This window comes from Arvicola amphibius, chromosome 11, assembly GCF_903992535.2.
Source record: "Arvicola amphibius chromosome 11, mArvAmp1.2, whole genome shotgun sequence".
NCBI lineage: Eukaryota > Metazoa > Chordata > Mammalia > Rodentia > Cricetidae > Arvicola > Arvicola amphibius.
Window position 1 is genome coordinate 107,233,999 of NC_052057.2, and position 22,514 is coordinate 107,256,512.

At 43.4% G+C, this 22,514-nt stretch overlaps 2 protein-coding genes across 3 annotated transcripts in view; one reads left to right on the forward strand and one right to left on the reverse strand.

Annotated features, from left to right (window-relative positions):
* Positions 1-13,758, reverse strand: part of Elp1 (elongator acetyltransferase complex subunit 1) — a 58,573-nt gene extending 44,815 nt beyond the window's left edge. The window contains exons 1-6 of the mRNA XM_038347315.2: positions 13,584-13,758; positions 7,569-7,731; positions 6,069-6,221; positions 3,932-4,013; positions 3,050-3,130; positions 672-757 (exon numbers count right to left, since the gene is read on the reverse strand). Of these exons, the coding sequence (XP_038203243.1) occupies positions 672-757; positions 3,050-3,130; positions 3,932-4,013; positions 6,069-6,221; positions 7,569-7,718 (552 nt within the window). The 5' untranslated portion in view covers positions 7,719-7,731; positions 13,584-13,758. The remainder of the gene's footprint in view (positions 1-671; positions 758-3,049; positions 3,131-3,931; positions 4,014-6,068; positions 6,222-7,568; positions 7,732-13,583) is intronic.
* Positions 13,759-13,778: 20 nt separating this feature from the next.
* Abitram (actin binding transcription modulator) lies at positions 13,779-22,394 on the forward strand. 2 transcript variants are annotated; one of them, XM_038347316.2, is made up of 6 exons: positions 13,779-14,151; positions 15,239-15,290; positions 16,381-16,449; positions 16,520-16,649; positions 18,633-18,779; positions 18,859-22,394. In XM_038347316.2, the coding sequence occupies exons 1-6, from the start codon at positions 14,037-14,039 to the stop codon at positions 18,991-18,993; spliced, it is 648 nt and encodes a 215-aa protein (XP_038203244.1). In that variant the 5' UTR covers positions 13,779-14,036; the 3' UTR covers positions 18,994-22,394. The 2 variants fall into 2 exon arrangements, with proteins under 2 accessions (XP_038203244.1, XP_038203245.1); XM_038347317.2 differs by lacking the exon at positions 16,381-16,449 and having other exon boundaries at positions 13,781-14,151.
* The last annotated feature ends 120 nt before the right edge of the window (positions 22,395-22,514 follow it).

The following is a 22,514-nucleotide window of genomic DNA, read 5'->3' on the forward strand; positions in this document are numbered from 1 at the left end:
TCACTAATTAAGAAAATGCTCTACAGGCTTGCCTACAGCCCAATCTTATTGAGGCGTTTTCTCAGTTGAGGCTTCCTCCTCTCAGATGACTTTAGCTCATGTCAAGTTGACATAAAAGTATCCAGGACAATTACAATCAGCTTAACGTCTGTGCTCTCCCATAGTGTGTGCATGCCACTGCAGATAGCAGGTTTTGTTTCCTATCATGTATTCAATATCTCACACAGAGTGGAGCATATGTAATCCTTAATAAACATGTTTTAATTAGTGGCAGAACTCATTACAGAAAGCAAGAAAACATGAAGTGATTTCACTGAGCCCAGCAAAGTACCAGCAGGGAATACTGAGGGCTAAAGCAACACAATCTAATACCAGACCATTCCCATGAGCGTTGCTTCTGAGTAGTCAATGGGTTTTTAAATCTGTTTCCTTAAAGCTGTACCTTTTAAGTCAAATAAAGGCCTTTAAGAAAGAAAAATTAATGATACAAAATTATAGTATTCCACTGAACAGAAAGTGAGAGTGGATACAGTACACTAGGAAGAAAGAGAACAGTATCTCTCTGGGGTAACTCATTTCCAGAGGGCACTATCAGGAGATACTGGTACGACTACTCTCTTAGCTATGGAGTGCTCCAGTGGATGGTAGGACTGAACAGCTATCAAACTTACCACCTGCACCGGAAAGGCTGCTTGCCTGCCTTCTGAGCCCTGGAACTGCGTCTCCCTACTGCCCCATCCGAGAGTGACAAACTTGCCTAAAAGACAAGCAGTAAGCAGATGAAATCAAATCAAAGTCGTTTCATTCATTCTTCATGAAGGTAGTTACCGACAACTCAGTATGTTGAGCAGCCGTCATTATGTTAAAAACCGAGCTTCACAATGATACACAGCAATGATCGTGGGAGGGTGAGATGCCCTTATCTTGGAAAGCATGACACAAGTCAGAAGTCTGACCAAATGATTAGTCAAAATGAACTATGAAGAATTTATAAAATATGTCCATGAATCACAGAGCAAATAAATCCAGACGATAGCTAGGAATGAAATCCTGATGTTTAGCTTTCAACCAACCAATCTTTGTGTTGATGGTGGAAGGGGCTACAGGTCATCAAATGTAGTTCCTCAGGTAGACTTATCCAAGACTCTGGAAACTCCGGAGTTCCACCAGGGCCCTAGACTCTTCTAGCACTGTCTGTATCTGCTCCCTAAACAAGGTCAGATGATTGGAGGATTCTCTGTACACCACTGACTTGAAGTCAGAGCCCTGCATGTATGTACTACACATGCATGGTAAACCTTCACAGCCAGAAAACATCCATGAAAGAATTCACCATCCACATCCACATACCAGCAGGCCTCCATTTTCCTTCTCTGTTACTGATAGATATTCTTATTCTCATCACACAAAATCTGGGGTCACAGCAAACTCTTCTCCTCTTCTATGACATATCCAAAGTCTATTTATAACAATTTTCAGGCCGATATTTCTCATGTTAGATATGGATAAAAGGAAAACACAAATGTATACTCCAAAAGTTTCTGAGCCAATTGCAAAAACTGTACTCATATGCTTAATGAGCACTAGATTCTTCCTGAATCCATTCCTTCTTCTAGGTCCACACTCATCCTCAGAAACCTACTCGTCACCGTGTCTGTAATCTTTCTAACACACACACCCCAAGAGCCGACTTATTAGAAATAAACAAACAAAATGACCATAGCATATAAGCCCCACCAAAATCCAAAATCATTTAGCGCTGCACTCCTGTCCTCGCAACCCAGCATGCTGCCTTTGCCAAGGTCCCTGAATAAGGCTTGGTGCCCATAGGGAACAACCGCTTTGGTCTAGTACTCTTAATCCTTGTCTATCAACATCAATCGCAAGGTAACTGAGACTCAGCTCAAGCCTCTAGCCACCTTCAATCTCCAGTGACATTTTCTCCTCTCTTACAGCTCCCCGAATACTTACTATCAAATCATCACTGAACCTGAGCCATAGGCTCTAAGGGAAGAGTGAACAGCTTAACGGTGATTCTAACACTCACAGCACTCCTCGATTTGATTCTAAAGATTTAGCTAAAAGGCACCTCTAGTTATTTTTTTGTTTTAGTTTGGTTTGGTTTTTTTTTTTTTAAATATTTATTTATTATGTATACAGTATTCTGTCTTCAGACCAGAAGAGGGCACCAGACTTCATTACAAATGGTTGTGAGCCACCATGTGGTTGCTGGGAATTGAACTCAGGACCTTTGGAAGAGCAGGCAATGCTCTTAACCACTGAGCCATCTCTCCAGCCCCTGGTTTGGTTTTTAAAGACAGGATTTCTCTGTGTATGCCTGGATGCCCTGGAACATACTCTGTGGACCAGGCTGACCTGTAACTCACAGAGACTCTCCTGCCTCTTTCTCCTGAATGCTAGGATTAAAGATGTGCACCCCCACCACCCGACTCTGAAGGGATGAAAAGAGCCGTGTCCAAATGCTACCCTAGAGTGGGTGAGGTGGGAGGTGTGAAGTCAGAACGTGGGAACGGCTCAGACACCGTCCCTCACAGTTCTCCTTCAATCAGGTCAGCTGCCAGAGCTCCTTACAGTCACAAGTACCTCCTCTCCCTGACCCATCAATATTCTCACAGCCTCAGTGGCCAAATGATCTTGGCCAGATATTAGCAAGAAGAAAATCTGAGAGCCACATGGAAAGTGAAGATTCTGATCGAGCTGGCATGGAGAAAACACTGCCTTCTCCCACACTACCTCTTTCTTGTGGTCTATGGAACTGTACTCCAAATATGCTCTCCTTATTCTAACTTGAACAATACTTTTCCTGTACTTCTCATCTAAGCCTTTCCTAAGGTTTAAGTAATGTCCAGGAAACCTTAAGCACAGAATACTGAGAAAGCCACCTCTCAGATCTGAAGAGACAGGGAGTTTATGTCTGCTATGAACTGGGATGACCGAAGTTCTTTGGGCACATGACAAGTATCACGCATAAGGAAATGAGCAAAACTGAGGAACTTCAGGTCAGAGCATGTTTCAGAGCAACGCTTACCTTCACCAAAATCTTCCTGGTGGATCTGCTGCTCTGCGATCACTTCAAAGGCTCTTGTCATCATAATCAGGGTCTGTTGACCTTAGGGAACAAATCAAAAACATTCTTGTTCCTGTAATAAATCAACCATTCCAAGACACTTCTGCAGAAATAAATTGAACTTCTCTGAAATAACGAATATCAAGGGAAAAGAAAAGCAGGCACACAGAAGAGCTGTGAAAAGGTGTTTATAGACAGGCAGGATGGCTCGACTAGCATGCTACCCCAGGCCTGACAACCTGAGCTTAATCCCTAAAACCCACGTGGTGAGCTGGCTCCTGCAAGTTGTCCTGTGACCTCCACATCCACTCTGTGGCATGTGCACCTACACCCATGGCCTTGGGGTTACTATAGAGGTCCCTAATTATTAGTAAAATGAATCCAAAAGCAAGCAAAGACAAGATTCTCATGCAGAGTCTAGGAGAGTCCTGTAAAGGTTTCTCAAAGAATGGGAACTGGCCCATGAAAAAGAGTAATCAGGAGGAAAATCTGTGGGGGCTTAAGGGCTTAAAGAAGGTTAAAACTCAACTGCAAAATGCATACAAAATCAACCAATGTGAAGGAAGCCGCTGGGCGCACTCCCGCGTTTAGAGTTAACACTGCTGACACTGATGGCCTCACTGTGAACGCAGCAGATCCCTCAGCTCTCAAACCTGTTTCTCACTCCCAAAGGCTATAAAGCTGCACAACAACTGGTGTGCTAGCAGAGAGATAAGACTTAAGAATAGATTAACTTGGCATTAACCTGCTACCACTGTTCCAAGAAGTTTCCGAACTTAAGGAGACTGTGTGACATCAGGAGCGAGTTTTACACGGCCAGTTCGGCACCAGTGGAAACTTTACCTGTGACAAGAAGCACCAGTTCTTGATCAGGACTCCAGCTCATGACAGAGATACCATTAGCCACGCTCCCAACACATTCCAGCTGCATCAGAGAATAATATCAAAAAGGGATGTGATAGTTAGACCACCATTGCCTGAATAAAGATTTACTATGGAATCAACCAAAACAATCAAAATGTAAAACCCCAAAGTGAAAAGATCCACCAGATGTGCCTTCAGGAACAGCTGTTGAGACACTGGACACAAAATTAAGCATAGTGAGTAGAAGGGACACATGTCTCATGAATGAGATAAAACAATGCCGCTAGGAAAGGCTTGTTATTATTAAGGTCTTTGGGAAGCAAAGTAAATCTAAGAGCAAGATCTCTGTGATTCTGAGGCCAACCTGGTCTACACAGTGAAGCACAGGACAGTCAGGACTACACAATGAAATCCTGTCTTGAAAAAACAAAATAAATAAACTGCATTAAAGAACGCAAAAATGACTTGGCATAATACAAGCAATTAGTAATTACAAGCTGTAATTGTTACCTCACTATTAGTAACACTGCGACTCCTGTGGCACAAGCAGTGCTGAAAAGATGGCAACTGACAGCCACGGCAGACAGCCACGGCAGACAGCCACGGCAGCTCACGCCAAACCCAGCACTCGGCGGCTCAGCTCCGGGAGGCAGAGGGAGACCAGCTGCTGTGAGTTCCAGGACAGCCAGGTCTACACAGAGAAACTCTGCCTTGAAAAAAACCAAATCAAACTAGGGAGGGGGGAGATATCAAATTAATGGGGCAATCCTTTTATGATTGTTCCTGTTCTTGTTGAAATAATGGCAATCCACCTGCCTCAGCTTTCTGAGTGTTGGGACTGTAGGCATGAGACACCATGCCCTACTTCAAAGAAGTTTTTTAAAAAGATCAGGAAATTGTACTACTAAGAAGGTAAGAAAAGAAGCTCAGTGGGTAAAAGTGCTTTTTGCACAAGGCCGCCAACCTGAGCTCAAGCCCCAGAACTGCATGGTACAAGGAAAGAGTGACTGACTCCCACAAGCTTGCCTTCACCTCCACACCTACCACGGCACGGCCTCTCACACACCTACCTTACACACACAAAAATAAATCAACTTTTTTTTTTAAGAGAAGGGGTCGAAAGACAGTTCAGAGGTTAAGAGTACTGGCTGCTTTACCAGAGGACCCAGCTTTAATTCCCAGCATCCACAGAGCAACTCACAATCATCTGTAACTCCAGTTCCAAGAGATCTGAAGCCTCCTCTGGCCTCCACAGGCAGCAAACATGCATGTGGTGCACAGACACATTCAAGGAAAACACTCGTACATATAAAAAAATTAAAAAATTAGAAAAAAAAAAGATAAGAAAGGCAAGCCAGCACATAAGAGGCAGAGGAATTCTGAGAGTTTGAGGCCAGTCAGGAAAACACAGTAAGACCCTGTCACAAAGAAAGAAAAAATGGGGAAAACAAAATAGAATGAAGAAGAAAAAAAGGAAGGAAATCCATAAAATGAGACTTATTCTAGAGTGAATAGGTTGCAGTCTAACTCCCTTCAAGTCTCACACTGTTTCCAGTGCACTACTATACGAGATAATTAGTACAGTAATACATACATATTATGCATGCAACAGTGTGAACTGTAGTGCTTGTATTAAATTCAGGTAGGAGGCAGAATACCACAATAAGTTTTTTAGATTTATTTATTTATTTATTTATTATGTGTACAGTATTCTCAGTTTTTTGTCTGCATGTATGCCTTCGAAAGGCCAGAAGAGGGCACCAGATCTCATTACAGATGGTTGTGAGCCACCATGTGGTTGCTGGGAATTGAACTCAGGACCTTTGGAAGAGTAGGCAATGCTCTTAACCTCTGAGCCATCTCTCCAGCCCCCCCACAATAAGTTTTTATTCAACTTTTAAGTTCTAATTTGAAATGCAACATCCCAATTGTCCTATGTGATAAATACAGGCAGTAGACTTAACTAAATTTGTTTTTTAACTACTGAAATTAAGGTAAGGCTATTTAATTTTCAAGTGTTTCAATACCATGGTTATAAATTAAAAGACGCAACACAAAGCGAGTAAGAGCTCAGCTAGGCTACCTGACAGTTCCTCCTCACTGGTCCTTAACCCACCTGGCGTGTGCTGAGGTTGCAGAGGATGACATCCCCAGAGGCAGTGGCCACACACACGGACTCCTGATCCGGCAAGCCCTGAATGCCCACAATGCAGCCGCTCCCATCCTCTGGAAGAAAGCGCTCTGCCACCAGAGAGATTTCAGTCTTCACCTTTCACAGAAGCACACACGTAAGCAGGTTAGTGTCTACATCCAAGAGCCGTCTGATTTCCAGAAACAAAATGTTTCTAATAATTCTTTTACATATAAGATTCATTTATTTTACGTGTATGAGTGTTTTGTCCAAATGCATGTGTCCCATGTGTATACCTGGTGCCTTCAGAGGCCAGTGGAGAGTGAGACTCCCTGGAATTGTAGTTGTAAATGCTGAAAGCTGCCACATGGGTGCTGGGGACCAAACTGGGGTCCTCTTTTAAGAGCAGCCAGCACTCCTGACCGCTAAATATCTCTGCAGCCCCAATGATTCTTTTATAACAAAAAACTTTTCCAAGTACTCTCCCTAGATTAAAACCCAAACTTTCATTTCAAAAATGATACAACTCTATTGTCTTTAACAAGAATGGCTGATGTAACCTTTTCTTTTTTTGCAAAACAAATGGTAAAAAAATAGGGTCTCTTTAAAAATATCCAATAAAAAATAAAGCTAATGGCTATGCCCCTTTTAAAAATATTTATTTATTTATTTAATGTACACTGGACTTTGCCTGTATGTGTATCTGTTTGACAGTGTGAGATCCCCTGGAACTAGATTTACACTGTGAACTGCTACATGGGTGCTGGGAACTGAACCCAGGTCCTCTGGAAGAGCAGCCAGTGCTCTTAACCTCCGAGACGAGACATCTCTCAGGGTCATGACTATACTCTTTATGCACTTGTTTTTTGTCAATGGAGAGATCAAATCCAGGGCCTCTACCATTGGGCTACATGCCCAATCCCCTAAATACAGCTTCCTAAGATTTCTACAATGTGGGCAAAGACAATAAATCACCTAAATAAAACATATGAGTAGCAACAAATAATCAAGGGAACATATTGAAATCACCTTACAATTTTCAGAAATATCCACAGTCAGTTCAAGCAATAAGAACTGGGATTTTAGTCCATCTAGGACAGAAGCCTACATGCTTAAAAGACTGCAAGTCTGGGGTATGGGGTTTCAAATCCCAGCACCACAAAATAAGTAAAATGTAAAAGGCCCATGGACAATACTCATGTGCATTCAGAATTGATCACTGTTATAACGCAAATTCACAGTAGGCAGGGTAAAATGTGAGGTACCCACATCAACTATAAGGTCAACGCTTTGCCAGCTTGTCTTACAAGAGTAACAGAGTTGAGTTGGCTCCTATTTAAGTTCTATCTAGTAAGCCATCTACAAAAAGCAAAGAGGACGACTACGCAGGAATCCGCCAATTGCTTTGGATACAGAGAGGGACTAGCAGGGAGAAGAACAAGCACAGGGCCAAGCCAGGAGCTGGCATCTTCCTCGGTGACTTACTTCTCTTTGCTCAGGGTCCACTTCAATCAGCCCACATTCTGAGCCGATGATCACTGTTCCCCGTTCAGTTCGGAGACAGAAACACTGAGGTTTCCCTCGTGCTGGAATGTCCCTAAATTCCAGAGTCCGGAACAACTTCAGATTTCTCATGATGAAGCAATTTCTGAGGAAAAACAAACATTCCTTGATGAAACATGAATGCCTACAGAAAATGGGTGACCTAGCCGGGCGGTGGTGGCGCACGCCTTTAATCCCAGCACTCGGGAGGCAGAGGCAGGCGGATCTCTGTGAGTTCGAGGCCAGCCTGGTCTACAAGAGCTAGTTCCAGGACAGGCTCTAAAAAAGCTGCAGAAAAACCCTGTCTCGAAAAACAAAAAAACAAAAAAACAAAAAAAAAAAAAGAAAAAAAAAGAAAAAAAAAGAAAAAAAAAAAAAGAAAAGAAAATGGGTGACCTTAACAGTGATAAATGGCCACACTCGTCTCAAGCATGATCCATGGAGTAGAGGTGTGGTCATGAGATTAACAGGGTACTTACTGTTCATGCGAACATACCAGCACATACACAATCACACTCTCATCCTAGAGGGACCAGCTTTACACACGGCTAAAGTGGAGATTAAATTATATGTCAAATCTGGAGACATAATCAAATGATAACCACAGTCTAGACTATTACTGTTGCCATGATCAAATGACCATATTCCATATCCCTCTCAATGAACTTGGATTCTAGTCATCAAAATATATGCTGCCCTGTGTCCAAAGAATCCAGGATATGGATTCTACAGCAAATTAATAGGACTCACTTCTCCCCATTATCTGTCTGTAACTGTGACTACCATCCCACCAATTATCCTTTACGTTTATAAAGACCCTGGGTCCCGGTCTCTGGTGAGGGCAGAGCCCTCATCACTGCCATCCCTAAGGCAGGAGCAATAATCAAGCATGCTATATGTCCAGACACAGAAATCCAGCCCCAGGCCTCATCTGGAGGTTCCTGAGTTTGAATACTAGTATCACAGGGACATTCTCCCAAGATTTAGGTCCTGATGACGTCAACATGCTGAAGGCTTCCCTCAGTACATCTTCTAAATTACTTCAACGTTCCCTTCACCTTTTCTTCCTCCTATAGTTATTTAACTAATAATTCATAATAAATCCTGCTGAATAAATCCTTCTGTGGCCTCTACTTTTCTTACTGGACTCCAACAGATAAACACAGCAAAACAATTTGAACTTTTTTTTCTTTTTCTCGGTTTCTCGAGACAGGGTTTTTCTGTAGCTTTGGAGACTGTCCTGGAACTCGCTCTGTAGACCAGGCTGGCCTCAAACTCAGAGATCCATCTGTCTCTGCTTCCTGAGTGCTGGGATTAACGGCATGCACCACCATTACCCGGCACAATTTGAGTTTTTAAAAATCACTGAGTTCAGGTCTGGAAAGAAGGCTCAAAGGTTAATTGATGTGATATTCCCCTCTGTATGCTATGAATATGTTCTATTACTACTGGTTAATAAAGAAGCTGTTTTGGCCTATAGCAGGGCAAAATATAGCCAGACTGGAGAAGATATATAGAGGAAGCAGGCGGAGTCAAGGAGACACCATGCAGCTGCCAAAGGAAAAAGATGCCAGTCGCCGGTCAGAACCTTACCAGTAAATCACAAGTCTCATGGCAGTAAACAGATTAATAGAAACGGGTTAACTTAAGATGTAAGAGTTAGCTAGAAATAGGCAGAAGCTATTGGCCAAGCAGTGTTGTTATTAATATAGTTTCTGTGACTATTTCAGGTCTGGGCAGCCTGGAACGAATGAGCAGTCTCTGGTTACAAATTAGCACACCCACGTGGGGCAGCTACATCCACAGAAAACCTGAGAGAGCTTGGAAAAATAAAAAACTCTAGACACAAAAAAACAAGAGTTTAGCGCAGCTTCTTGGTAGCCACATTTCCCCCCCTAGATGGCTCACTTTGCTGGTGGTGAACAGGGGTATCATGGCTCCTTTAAGAGAGGTCTTTTGTGCGGCTTCTTTAGGGGCGGGCTTCCTGGTTTGTACTGGTTGCACAAACAGCTCTGATTCTTTCAAGAGGCTGAGCACTTAAATGGGGTCTGTGAGTAGCGTGTTACAATTGCTTAATGGTGAAGCAGACCCACTGTGACCCTTGAGCTGGAGCAATATGTATGGCTCTCTGAGGCAGTAAACATGCCTCCACCATGTTGGACTGGGTGAAGCCAACACGCAGGGCCATGGAGTTGGTCCTAGCCACACCCACTTAGCATTTAAAAGAAAAAAGCATTCTTGGTCAAAAAATAATTACAGATATGCATGCAATAAAGACAAATTCAGATGGAAAAGCCTCCTAAATGAGTCGCAGTGTTGGATAAATGTACATAGTCTTGAGAGAGAAAGAGAAAGAGAGAGAGAGAGGAGAAAGTGTATAGACAGTTATAATATAAAAGAGTACAGTCATAGATCAAAGGAGTAAAAATAATAAATATTAAACTTATAGAAAAAGTAATAGAGATGGCTCAGAGGTTAAGAGCACTGACTGTTCTTCCAGAGGTCCAGAGTTCAATTCCCAGCAACCACATGGTGGCTCACAACCATTTGTAATGAGATTTGGTGCCCTCTTGTGGCTAGCAAGCATACAAACAGAACACTGTATAAATATTAAATAAATCTTTAAAAAAAAGAAAAAGCAATAGAGTAATAAAAGTAGGCCACATAAAGATGGGATACACAGGGGCTGGAGAGATGGCTCAGAGGTGAAGAGCATTGCCTGCTCTTCCAAAGGTCCTGAGTTCAATTCCTGGCAACCACATGGTGGCTCAGAACCATCTGTAATGAGGTCTGGTGCCCTCTTCTGGCCAGCATGCATACACACAGACAGAATATTGTATATATAATAAATAAATATTTTAAAAAAAGATGGGATACACAGAGAGTCTGGATTATGTATATTATTGTGTTTTCTTTGAATTTTTTGACTGTGAATGAGCTAAGTACAGAGAGAGATTTGATTCTGGGGGCTGCTAAGTGAAACCAACATAAAGGAATCTTGACTTCAAAATTTGGGCCTAAGGATATGTTTTGGAAAAGAGGTTCTGCTTTTGTTTCCACAGAGGATAAAAAACTGTGGATTCCTTACTGGCTAATATGGTTTGATCAAACAAGACCCCCTGAAACAATGGCCCAGAAGGTACAACATCCATGACAGCTTCAGGACTGCTGGCTGAGATGGACCTACCACATAGGATATCCCTTAAAAGACCTGAATAACAACACCCCAAATCAGCAGGAAGTAGTCTAAAGAACAATGCCCAAATACCCTAAATGACTGTTTATAAATATTTGCTTACATTTAAAGGGGAATATGCTATAGAGATGAATACTCTGCAGTGGTATGGATCTTGGTCTATTGATTTTTTAAAATCAACTTTTTAAAAATATTTATTTATTATGTATACAATATTCTGTCTACATGTATGCCTGCAGGCCAGAGAGGGCATTAGACCTCATTACAGATGGTTGTAAGCCACCATGTTTGGAAGAGCAGGCAATGCTCTTGACCACTGAGCCATCTCTCCAGCCCTATTGATACAAATTTAAGGTCAATTTTGTTATATGTATTTTTTTGCTCTTGATTAAGGTATTGTGTTTCTGGAGCTCATTTAAAAATGTAATGCATAATTAAGAAATACCGGATAATAATCATCTATAATATTCAATTTTGAAGTCATGTTAGCTAGGTTTTCTAGATATACAGAGATATATTTCCGATGGATAGTTATTCTTCAAACCTTTCAAAGACTGGTGGGTATTGAAGAGGCTCCTTATGGAGTTGGTTAGCTATTTGGGCAAGAAACTGCTCTTTCCTAGACTGCTTGATGCTATATAAACTGGATATGCAGGACCTGTAGAAAAATGGCGGCTGAAGTTGCCTAAAGAAGGTAAGATGGTCCTTTGGGGTTCCTGCTTCATGAAAGAGTCTGCCATACATTCTGCAGGACACAGAGGAAAATGACTGACAAACTGCCAATATAGGCAGACCTGTCTTTGAAATTTCCTTCTTCATGGAAAAGTCTGCCAGATACTATGGGCCAGTAGGCTGAAGATGGATGCCCCAACAATACAAAAGAACTGTGGGTTCAGGCAGCGAGATGTCTGTCAATTCTAGAACTTTGGAAGTTGCTTACAATGCACTTTCTTTTACTTAGGTAATATTATATCCTTCTGGGGTCTTTGATGGAGTTGAAGAATAGTTATAATTATAGTTTTACTTAGTTATGATAAAAGATAAAGTATATACGAACAGCATAACTGTAATTCTTGCTTGATACCTGTTTTGCTATATATAATTTTGTTTAGAGAGAAAAGGGGAGATGATGTGGGATTCCCCTTTGTATGCTATAAATATGTTCTATTACCATTGGTTAATAAAGAAGCTGCTTCAGCCTATAGCAGGGCAGAATATAGTCAGGCTGGAAGAGATATATAGAGAGTAGATGGAGTCAAGGAGACAGCATGTAGCTGCTGAAGGAGAAAGACACCAATTGCCAGTCAGAATCTTACTGGTAAACCATGAGCCTCGTAGCAATACACTGGTTAGTAGAAATGGATTAATTTAAGATGCAAGAGTTAGTCAGAAATATGCATAAGCTATCAGCCAAGCAATGTTGTAATTAATAGTTTGTGTGGTTATTTCGGGTCTGGGCATCCAGGAACAAAAGAGCAGTCTCTGTCCACAGTCAATGATTACTGGCTGCTCTTCCAGGACTTGAATTCAATTCCCAGCACCTACACTGCAGTTAACAACCATCAATAGCTCCAGTTCCAGGAGATCCCACGCCATCTTCTGGCCTCCGTGGGCATGAACTGCAAGGCAAGCCCATTAATCTCCCAAATCCCCAATCCTTTTAGCATCCAAACTGACTTCTCTGAATTGTCATCCCCATAATCCTCACTTCTTTAATTTTCAAAGGGACACAGCCCTGTACTTTCCTAAATGCTTTCAAAGACAGGAAAAAGAGTATCTTCCAGAATCATAAGCTGTTAATATCCTTCCTCTGGCACCTCCATCTCCAACTCCCCTGGTTCCATGAATTTAACTTTTCCCCATCCACGTATGTGCTGAGGGTCCTATCACACAACCCCAATCATGTCCGAGTAGTCTGACCGTGTTCCATTTTCTCCCCTTGCTCTTCTTCTACCCACCTTAAGGCTAATTGTTCAGAACAGGACGCATACTAGATAGCTAACTAAAAGGAAAATTAGAGAAACCTATATACCTCGCTGTAACTGAACAAATCCAAACTGAACATGAAACTCAGTATCTCCTAATGTTACCATAAGCTGGCCATTACAAGCACATGAAATGCAACCTGCAAAACAAAGGATCTGCTACTCTTTTACCAAATGACAGCTCATCCTAGCCGGATACTTCTTGTCACCTGTCTGTTTCCACAAGCTAAAATTGCCTCTTTTTCACTCTTTCACATTGAGGTATTCACTGGTTGTCATCACGGCTCTCATTATACAAACGCATCCTTTACGCAGTATCAACGATCCGTTATGCGACGTCCATCAAATTTTTGTTAGGCCCCGAAGACAAAAGACTACGCAATCACGCCACAGAAATCACGGCTTAGGCACGCCAGCTCAGGAAACCCCGGATACAATACGCCACAGAAAATCTCTGATGCGAGAAGGGACCCGTAGCAAGGCGCTGAAGCCTCCATGATGGGCTAACAAATTCCTGATAGAGGTTTTATCTACACGCGGCAAGGAATCCATGCAGTTGGGGGAGGGGATCCACAACCCCGGCAGCTGTGCCCAGCAGCGCTTCAGGATGGCCTCGGGGAACAAGCGTGCAGAAAGCACGCGACACTCGAGGAGAGAGGCGGGCCAGGCCTCTGCACGGGCAGAAATGCGTGGCTCGCCCCTACACTAGGACCGTCCTGGATTTGCTGGGCCTGGCCGCGCGCAGCGGCTCGGGCGCGATCGCCCGCAATCGCTCACCTGAGACGCCCTCGCAAGACTAGGCCGTCGCCTCGGTCTGCGGCCCCGAGCTCCTAAGACGCACTGGGTTTGGGAGGAATCCGCCACCGCACACGGGAGACAGAGACTCGCACCACTGATGGGCGAAACCCGTCAGCTAGCGCAAGCCAGGCGCAGGCGCAAGCGCGGCGTCACTAGCGAGGCGCGTGGGCGGCGTGACGTCACCACGTAGGCGTTGCCGAGCGATCGGGCCTCTCCAGTTGCTAGCGGGAGCCTAGTAGGGTTGTGCACGACTGTTGTCTGCTGTCCTTCAGCCCTCCGGCTCCCGGTTGTATTAGTGCCACAGTCGGGCGTTGTCCCCGCGAGTGCCAGAGACTGGTGGAGGGAGGGGAGGGAAAGGAGACTGACGAGGTGCGCGCATGCGCACGACGCTACCACGCGGGAGGTAATCTCCCTCTGGCCTGGACCCGCAGAATGGAAGAGCTCGGGAGCCGAGAGGGAGGGTTGGCAGGGCCAGAGGTAACCATGGCTACCGAACCCGCGGCGCCCTCCCTTGTGGATCGATACTTTACTCGCTGGTATAAAGCGGGTAAGTGCGGAATGGTGGTGAGCTCTGCGCTACCAGGCGGATGCCGCGGGGATTCCTGCTCCCCGGTGTAAGGCTCCCGTGCGCTAACCTGAGCTTCCTGATACCAGGAACACAGGGTTGCTTTGTTGGAGAAATAAAATAGGCGCATCCGACATGGGAAGCGCAGGGCAATGTGGGGCGGGGGAGGGGGGGGTGACGTAAACGAAGGAACCCCGCGTTGGTCTGTCTGGGCTGCCTAGTGTTTGTGTGCCTGTGGGGCTCAATCCTAGACGGAGGCGGGAGGAAACCTTAACGCTGGAGAGAGCCTTAAGAGAAGTTCAGGAAGCAGTATCTAGTGTTAAGAAACCGCTCATATTGTCCACTTGGCGTTTCAAAGTAGGCTCTCCAGATGTCCTGTTACATGTGCCCAGAAAATATCGACGCCACCTTTGGGAATTCGCCAATCTCTGTTTTAGCCTTTTTATTTTAGAAAAGCAGTGGACGCACACGAACAGATAAAGACTGGGCCAAAATTAGCATAAGCAACCCTCCTAACGACTGAATTTTCCCAAAATTTGGTTTTTGCATAACTTAAAGACAACCCTTGGGACTGGAGGAATGGCTCAGCTGTTAAGAGCACTGCCTGTTCTTCCAGAGGACCTGAGTTCAATTCCGAGCACCCACCTGGTAGCTTCCAACTCCCTGTAACTCCAGTTCCAGGGGATTCCGACAGCCTCACACAGACATACGTGCAAGAAAAACATCAATGCATGTAAAATAAAAGTAAATAAATCATTTTTTAAAAAAGAAAAGGCAGCCCCACAACACCACAATGTGGTGCTTATTATGTTTCTCTAATAGAAATAATAGGTATACTCCTTTTAAAGGGACAAGATGGAGGAGTTAATAGCCTTACCTGCCTTAACAATGCATAAATAATTCTGTCTGGATTAGGCCACTTAAACACTCCATAGCTTTATTTACTTTGACCTCTGTCATCAGCATTAGCCCCAGCTTCATGGTGAACTATCTCCATGAACCAAAGAGGGTAATCACATGGTAATAGTAAATACCAGTTCAAGAACCAGCAACTCATTTATTCCTCTAGATGTTAAAGGAAAACCCTGTGAGGACCACTGTATACTACAGCACTCCAACCGGTAAGCAAACCAAGAATTCTTCAGTTACCAGCACTTCTGGTAGTTAGCCTAATGTAGTCTTGGGCTGGATATGAGCATTCAGGAAATTCGGCAAGGAATAGCGCCAATGTGGACAACTAAATCCACTTAAAATCCGAGAAGGCTTGGAAAGTAATTCCAGACACAAAAGAACAGAGTTAAGCATGGCTTCTTGGTAGCAGCATTTTCTCTGGTGGGCTGTTTGCTAGAGGCAAGCATGTCTCATTTAAGAGAGATTTTCTGACTCAGCTTTAGCTGCAAAAACCTTGCAGCTCTTTTAAGAGGCCCCACCACGAAACACTTAAATGATGTTGATGAATAGCTGACTGCATGCTTTTTGGTGGTGGCAAGGATCTTGAAACTCCATAGAGTTCTGGCAGTAAACATGGCTCTGCCTAGTACCTCCCCCGTGAGGCTAGCCTTTCAGAAAGCTAAGGATTCAGATTCTAGATTCAGAGTTCTCGTTTTGAAAAGGTGGGGGGGGTAGCAATGGGACAATGGTCTTGTATTGTTTTAATAAAATGCTGATTGGCCAATTAGCCAGGCAGGAAGTATAGGTGGGGCAACCAGAAAAGGAGAATTCTGGGAAGAGGAAAGGTTCAGTTTGCAGTTGTCATCCAGACGCAGAGGAAGCAAGGTGAGAATGCCTTGGTGATCCACGTGGCTAACACAGACAAGAATTATGGGTTAATGTAGGGTAGAAAAGTTAATAAGAAGCCTGAGCTAACAGGTCAACAAGTTTATGATTAATGTAGACCTCTAAGTGTTTCTTTGGGACAGAACAGCTGCAGGACTGGGTGGGACAGAAACCTCTGTCAACAGTCTTCTCCTGTGTTGAGATGGTATTTTAAGAGTGTAGTGGCAGGTGCAAGTCCTATTCATTTACTGTGCCAACCACTGAAGAGCCAGACCTATGGAATGGCTCACTGTGGAGGCCTGTGGACAGAGTCATGCCTTGCTTCTCTGCTACTTCAGGGTTAGCTAAAGACTCAAGATACTGTTCCTTTTCTGGGAAGAAAATTCAATCCTGTTTTCTCCTCTTCCGTCATTATACTCCCCCTGCTACATTTAGCCTCCAGTCCCAGCCGAAAGAGGTGGTGATTGGACTGCGTTCTAGAAGGCTGGTTGGGCGGTCGTCTCAGTAGGTACTGTTACAGCAGGGCGTCTCCAGCCATGCAGCAATGGAGGATTGACTTCTTTTCTCCTTGTAGAATATGTGTCATCACACTGGCAGGATCTCATCCCGTTCTTCAAAGTGGCAAAACTATTAAAAGTATCTCCTATCAGATCAGTACCAACTGTAGCAGACTTCAGAACAAAGTGTCTGGGAAATTTAAGCGGGTATGTTCCTATAATTCTGTGATGTCCCCCTATAATTGTGCTATAATGGAGCCAGGCTTTTTCTGGCAGTTCAGTGTAATCATTTTCAGTAAAAACAACACCCACCCCTGAAAAAAAAAGGAGAAGAAAAGGTGTTCTGGAGGTATAATGTCTATCATAATAGATTCTGTGTTCACATTCTTATCCCCAAGAGAGGAGATGGAAGATAGGCCTTTATCTGTATCCCAGCTCTTGGGTAGCTGAGGTAGCACAGTTGGAAGTATGAGGCCATATAGTAAGTACCAGCTGGATAAGGCTACATAACAAAACTCTCAAAAATAAAACAGAATCTTGGCTCCAATGACCTGTGTTCACTATAGAAAAAGTTCATAAAAAGAGGGCAGTGCATGAAACACTGCACATAGATAAAACAACCCCCGATATACCCACCTCCCAGAGTATCCGAAACAATGACCATACGTGCTATCAGGTAGTGGATTAAAATATGCACTAATATTTAATATTAGTTAAAAGGCATGTGTTTCAGTTAGTTTTGTGGAGTTTACTTAAACATATTGTTCTTATTTTTATTTATGTGTATGTATGTATACCATGTGTGTGCAGGAACCTGTAGAGGTAAGGGAGCTTGTCAGATCCCCCAGAACCAAAGTTACAGGTAGTTGTGAGCTACCGTGTGGGTGCTGAGAATTAAACCTGGTCCTGTTCAAGGGTAGTAAATAGATAGTCTGTTCAGGGTAGTAAATAGATAGTCTGTTCAGGGTAGTAAATAGATAGTCTGTTCAGGGTAGTAAATAGATAGTCTGTTCAGGGGTAGTAAATAGATAGTCGTCTGAACTTCCGAGCTATCTCCAGCCCACTAGTTTTGTTTTTTAGTTAGGAAAGCACTCCTAGCCAAGTAGTGGTGGCGCACACCTTTAATCCCAGCACTCAGGAGGCAGAGGCAGGAGGATCTCTATGAGTTCGAGGCCAGCCTGGTCTACCAGAGCTAGTTGCAGGACAGGCATCAAAGTTACACAGAGAAACCCTGTCTCAAAAAAAAAAAAAAAGAAAAAGAAAAAGAAAAACATTCCTTCTTCAAAAAAGTTGTAGTAATCTGAATTGGTGGTATAGTGGTGAGCATAGCTGCCTTCCAAAAAGTCGTAGTGGTTGACCCTGTAAAGAAGTTCCTTTACCTATTAATTTCTAACATAAAAGATAGGGATCATTTAGATACTTTTTAGTTTTTGGTTTTTGTTTTGAGACAGGGTCTCACTCTGTAACTGTGCCTAACCTGGAATTTGATGAATAAACCAGGCTGGCCTCTAACTCAGAGATTCACCTAGCTCTGTCTTCTGTGCAGAGAGATTGAAGGTGTATAACCACCACACCCCACAGAAGACAGGGATCTTAATGAAACTGTAGGGGCTGGAGAGATGACTCATTGGTTAAGAGCATTGACTGTTCTTCCAGAGGACCTGAGTTCAATTCCCAGCAACCACATGGTGGCTCACAACCATCTGTAATGAGATCTGGCGCCCTCTTCTGGCCTGCAGAATACATGGAAGCAGAATGTTCTACACATAATAAATAAATAAATCAAAAAAAACTGTAGGATATTGCTGCCATATGTTATATTGAATTTTATATTATTGGTTGCAGTGAATTATCCTGTAACTTAAAATCTTTATGCCTAGCCATATATAGATTTCTCATTTGCAATTGAAAAAAAATCCATTCTTAGCCTTTAACTAAGCTACCCATTAAAAGATGGTCCCTAGCACATAGTAGGTTGTTATGTTGGTGGTCCCTAGCACATAGTAGGTTGTTATGTTGGTGGTCCCTAGCACATAGTAGGTTGTTCAAGTACATGAATGGTTTTATGCTCTTAAATCATTTTCCTGTAAAACATCAGTCCCAAGCCTAGAATCCTGTTTTAATAGTGAGGGGTATATTAGAGGAAGTGGAAATACACAATTAATTGGCTTCTTTCATCTCGTTACCCAGGGGGCACAGTTTCTAACAGAACTTGCACCTCTGTGTAAGATATACTGCTCCGATGGAGAAGAATATACCATATCTAGCTGTGTTAGAGGTCGGCTGATGGAGGTGAATGAAAATATTCTTCATAAGCCATCTCTTCTCCAAGAAAAGGTAGGGGAAGGTGGGGAAGCGTAGCCTTTCAATGTGCCGGTTAGCAGTCATTTGACCAAGCTAAATGCTCTGTCCCCAGCCATCCACCGAAGGCTACATTGCGGTTGTGTTACCGAAATTTGAAGAAAGTAAGAGCATAACAGAAGGGTTACTGACACAGCAACAGTATGAAGAGGTCGTGCTAAAGCGGAATAGTGCCACAGCCACGCCATGAGCCTAGAGATGGAGAGACAGCATAGGATGCTCACCCTCCCTGAACCCAACCATAAGTGCCCTGGAGAGAGCCAGTGCATGAGAAACATTCCTCACACCCGGCCGCTGGAGCAGCCCAGTCCTGCTCTTACCTAACTCCCCTCCTTTGTCTGACTATCCCAAGCCTTGGTCCCCATTTGTAGTCCAGCTCTACATCTGCCTGGCCCAGGTACTTGCTTTGTGTAGGGGCAAGTACAGTTGTGGGCATTCACTTGCATATGTATGTCAGAAAAGAACTTCGGATGCTTTTTTACCTTTGGTTAGACAGTCTCTCTTTGACTTGGAACTTTGCCAGATAGCTCATGAACTTCCAGGGAGACGCCCATCACCTCTGCCTTCTGTCTTAGAAGGTGCACACACCATGGCCAAGTTTTATATGGGCCAGAAAACCCAAACTCAGGTCTTGCATGTGTTCACGCTGTATTCCTTCTCAGTTGCTGTGATAAAATACTGTAACCGAAAGCAACGTCACAAGAGTATTTGGGTTTGTAGTTCCAGAGGACTTGATGTCCATCCTAGTAGGGAGGCACATGAGCAAGAATAAGAAGCTGAGAGATCACATCTCCACCATACAGAAAAAGCAGAGAGTGAACTGGAAGCAGGGTGAGGTTATTAACTGTCCCTGGTGATGTAATTCCCCCGGCTAGATTTCTTGTCCTAAAAGTTCTACCAGCTGAAGACCAACTGTTCAAATACATAAATCCATGGGTGTTATATTTTTTCTTACCAATCTACAACATTGTTCCCATGATGCTTATAGGCCCATAGCCATATCATGCAAAATGCAGCTAATCTAATATCAAAAGTTCCATAGTCATTACAGTTTTGAAGTTCAAAGTCCTTCTAAGACTCAGTGCGATCCCTTATGACCCCCTGTAAATCAAAACACCAGTTACATGCTTCCACCATACAAGGGCACAGAATATCCAGTCCCGTTCCAAAAAGGACCGGTGGGCATAGTGAAGAAGTACTGAACCAAAGCAAGACCAAAACCAGCATGATAACACACCAAATCCTGCAGCTCCATGTCCACTAAGTGTTTAGTTTCAAAGGCTTTGGTTGGCTGCCCCTCCAGCATTGCTGCTTGCAACACAGATGTGATTCTGCTGTGTGCGGCCTCCTTGGCGGATGGCTCAGAGCTTTGGTTTCCCCACCATAGCATCAGTCACTGGCCTCCTCATGGCCCTCTTGCAGAAACTCCATCTCTACCACATGTTGCTTGGCTTGCTGAAGCCAAGAAGGGAGGAAGAATCCAGAAACCTTTCATTCTTTCATGCCTCCAAAGCTAGTACCATGTGGAAAATACCTCAAAATTAGACGACCAGCTTTCATTCCCTTTGTCCACAGCAGCTCTTTTGTTAAGTTGCTTTCTAGGAACAAACAGCCTTTATTTTAGGCTGTCTTTCATATATTGGAGGTTTATCTGGGTGAAATCTTGCCTTGGCCAACTGTCCTATTGTTCCAATTTAAAGCTGGCCCTTTTTGTTTTAATGTATTTTTTTTTTAGGTATGAGTGCTATCTGGACGTATGCCTAAGAGGGCATTATATCCCATTATAGATGGTTGAAAGCCACCATGTGGTGGCCAGGAATTGAACTCAGGACCTTTGGCAGAGCAGCCCATGCACTTAACCATTGAACCATCTCTCCAGCCATAGAGCAGACTTCTTGATAACACTAATCTCTAGTAATGACTGCCTTTTCCAGAACATGACTTCATTGTGCTTTTTCTCCAAGCTGTACATTTTGTATTTCTGCCAGACATGCTGGTTTTCCTTGGCCAAAGTTACACTATCTAGAAATATCTAATGCCAGAGGAAGTAGTCCATTACTTTGTAATTCAGCTTCTTGTCTGTTCTCAGGACTTGGGTAGAAAGTAGCCAGATTCTTTGTCAAAGGGTCACATAAATGGCCTCAAGCCAATTTGCTAATTGAGACATTGTTTTTCTCCGAAGGCCTCTACTGTCTACTTTACCTGCAGCACTAGTCTCCTGGGTTCCAGACAGGAAGTCTTGTTTCACAGTGCTCTCAAAAGTTCAGTCTTCCAAATTCTTCCAAGAAATGGTCACATTGTTTCCACAGCAACCTCAGTTCTGGGTACCAATGTCTATATTAGTTACCTATCTGTTGCTGTGTTAAAACACCATGTGACCAAAGCAATTTAAGAAGAGGGTTTTGTTTGGCTTGTAGTTCCAGGGGGCTTAGGTGTCCACGGCAGCACAGCGAGTACAGGCTGAGATCAGACCACCACTCCCTGAAGGCACACAGTTAAGTGGAACTGGATCGAGGCTAGACAGTCAAAGTCTGCCCCCAGTGACAGGCTTCATCTGGCAAGTCTTAACATTCAAAAGTGCCACCAGCTAGGGACCAAGTGTTTCGAATACATGAACCATAGGGGACTTTTCTCCGTCAACCTACAACAGGAGGCAAGCATTTCCCCAGCTTCACTCTGTTCCTCTTGTTTCTCTAACAAATGTCAAATAAGGAATATTTTCCTGATTAAAAAACAAGCTCTTGAGAAATATTTTTAAAAGTTTTGCATGTCTATAAGAAATGTGTTTTTTTTTTTTTTTATGTTTCCCCCATGTATACATGTATGTTACATTTACGCAACACCTGTAGGTGCCAAAGAAGACATCAGCCTCCTTGGAACTGGAGTTCCAGGTGGTTGTGAGCCACCATGTAGGTGTCAGGAAGTGAACCCAGGTCCTCTGGAAGAGCACCCAGTGCTATTGACATCTAAGCCATCTCTCCAGCCTCTTGCCTTATTTTTTTTTTAACAATTTAATACTTTGGAAAAACAAAATTAATTGTCTACCCTTCCCAGATCTGCTTCAAAGTGCAGTGGAAAGGCCCAGCCTCACCCCTTCTGCTGCGGCCTTCCCCTCTAGTTGCCAGGGAGACAGGTGTGGAGTCTGCCTTCTCTGCATGGAAAGCTCTGCCAATGTACAAGGGCTCTTCTAGCAAACGGAACAAGTGCACTGCATTGTTAAGCTGGCTGCTGCCAATGCATGGTAATGACTCATCATGCACATTTTACCGACAGCTAATTTGTAACAATGAAGGTTTTCCAGTCTGTTCTGTTCTTAGAACAAAACAAGGTTTTTACATTATGTAAGTTAGAAAAAAACAGCTATGAAGTTCTGGTTTTAGATTAGACTTTTACACTAAATTTAAAACAAAAAGACCTTAAATCAGGAAGTTTTGTTTAAGAGGTACAACATGTAGTACGTGTCTGTCATTTCCCTGTTTTTAATGAAATAAAATTTAAGTGCAAGCAAGCAGAGTTTATTGAGAAGAAAGAAGCAGCTCCCTGTAACTGGGAGGGGATTCGAACTTTAAATAAAATCATTTTCTACATGAACACTTGATTTGTAAGCTCTGTCCTTTTGTGCTGTTGATATCATGTTACCCTGTTTCTTCAACCTCCCCCGCCCAGGCATCTTGAATTTTATTTTCAGTGTGTAAAGGTATATTTTGTAAG

What these genes read in the sequence shown, in the direction of transcription:
- Abitram (XM_038347316.2), top strand. Translation starts at nt 14,037, where the DNA reads ATGGAAGAGCTCGGGAGCCGAGAGGGAGGGTTGGCAGGGCCAGAGGTA. An exon ending in ATACTACAGCACTCCAACCG is followed by an intron (nt 15,291 to 16,380) that starts GTAAGCAAACCA and finishes TGCTACATTTAG; the next exon opens with CCTCCAGTCCCAGCCGAAAG. An exon ending in TGTCTGGGAAATTTAAGCGG is followed by an intron (nt 16,650 to 18,632) that starts GTATGTTCCTAT and finishes CTCGTTACCCAG; the next exon opens with GGGGCACAGTTTCTAACAGA.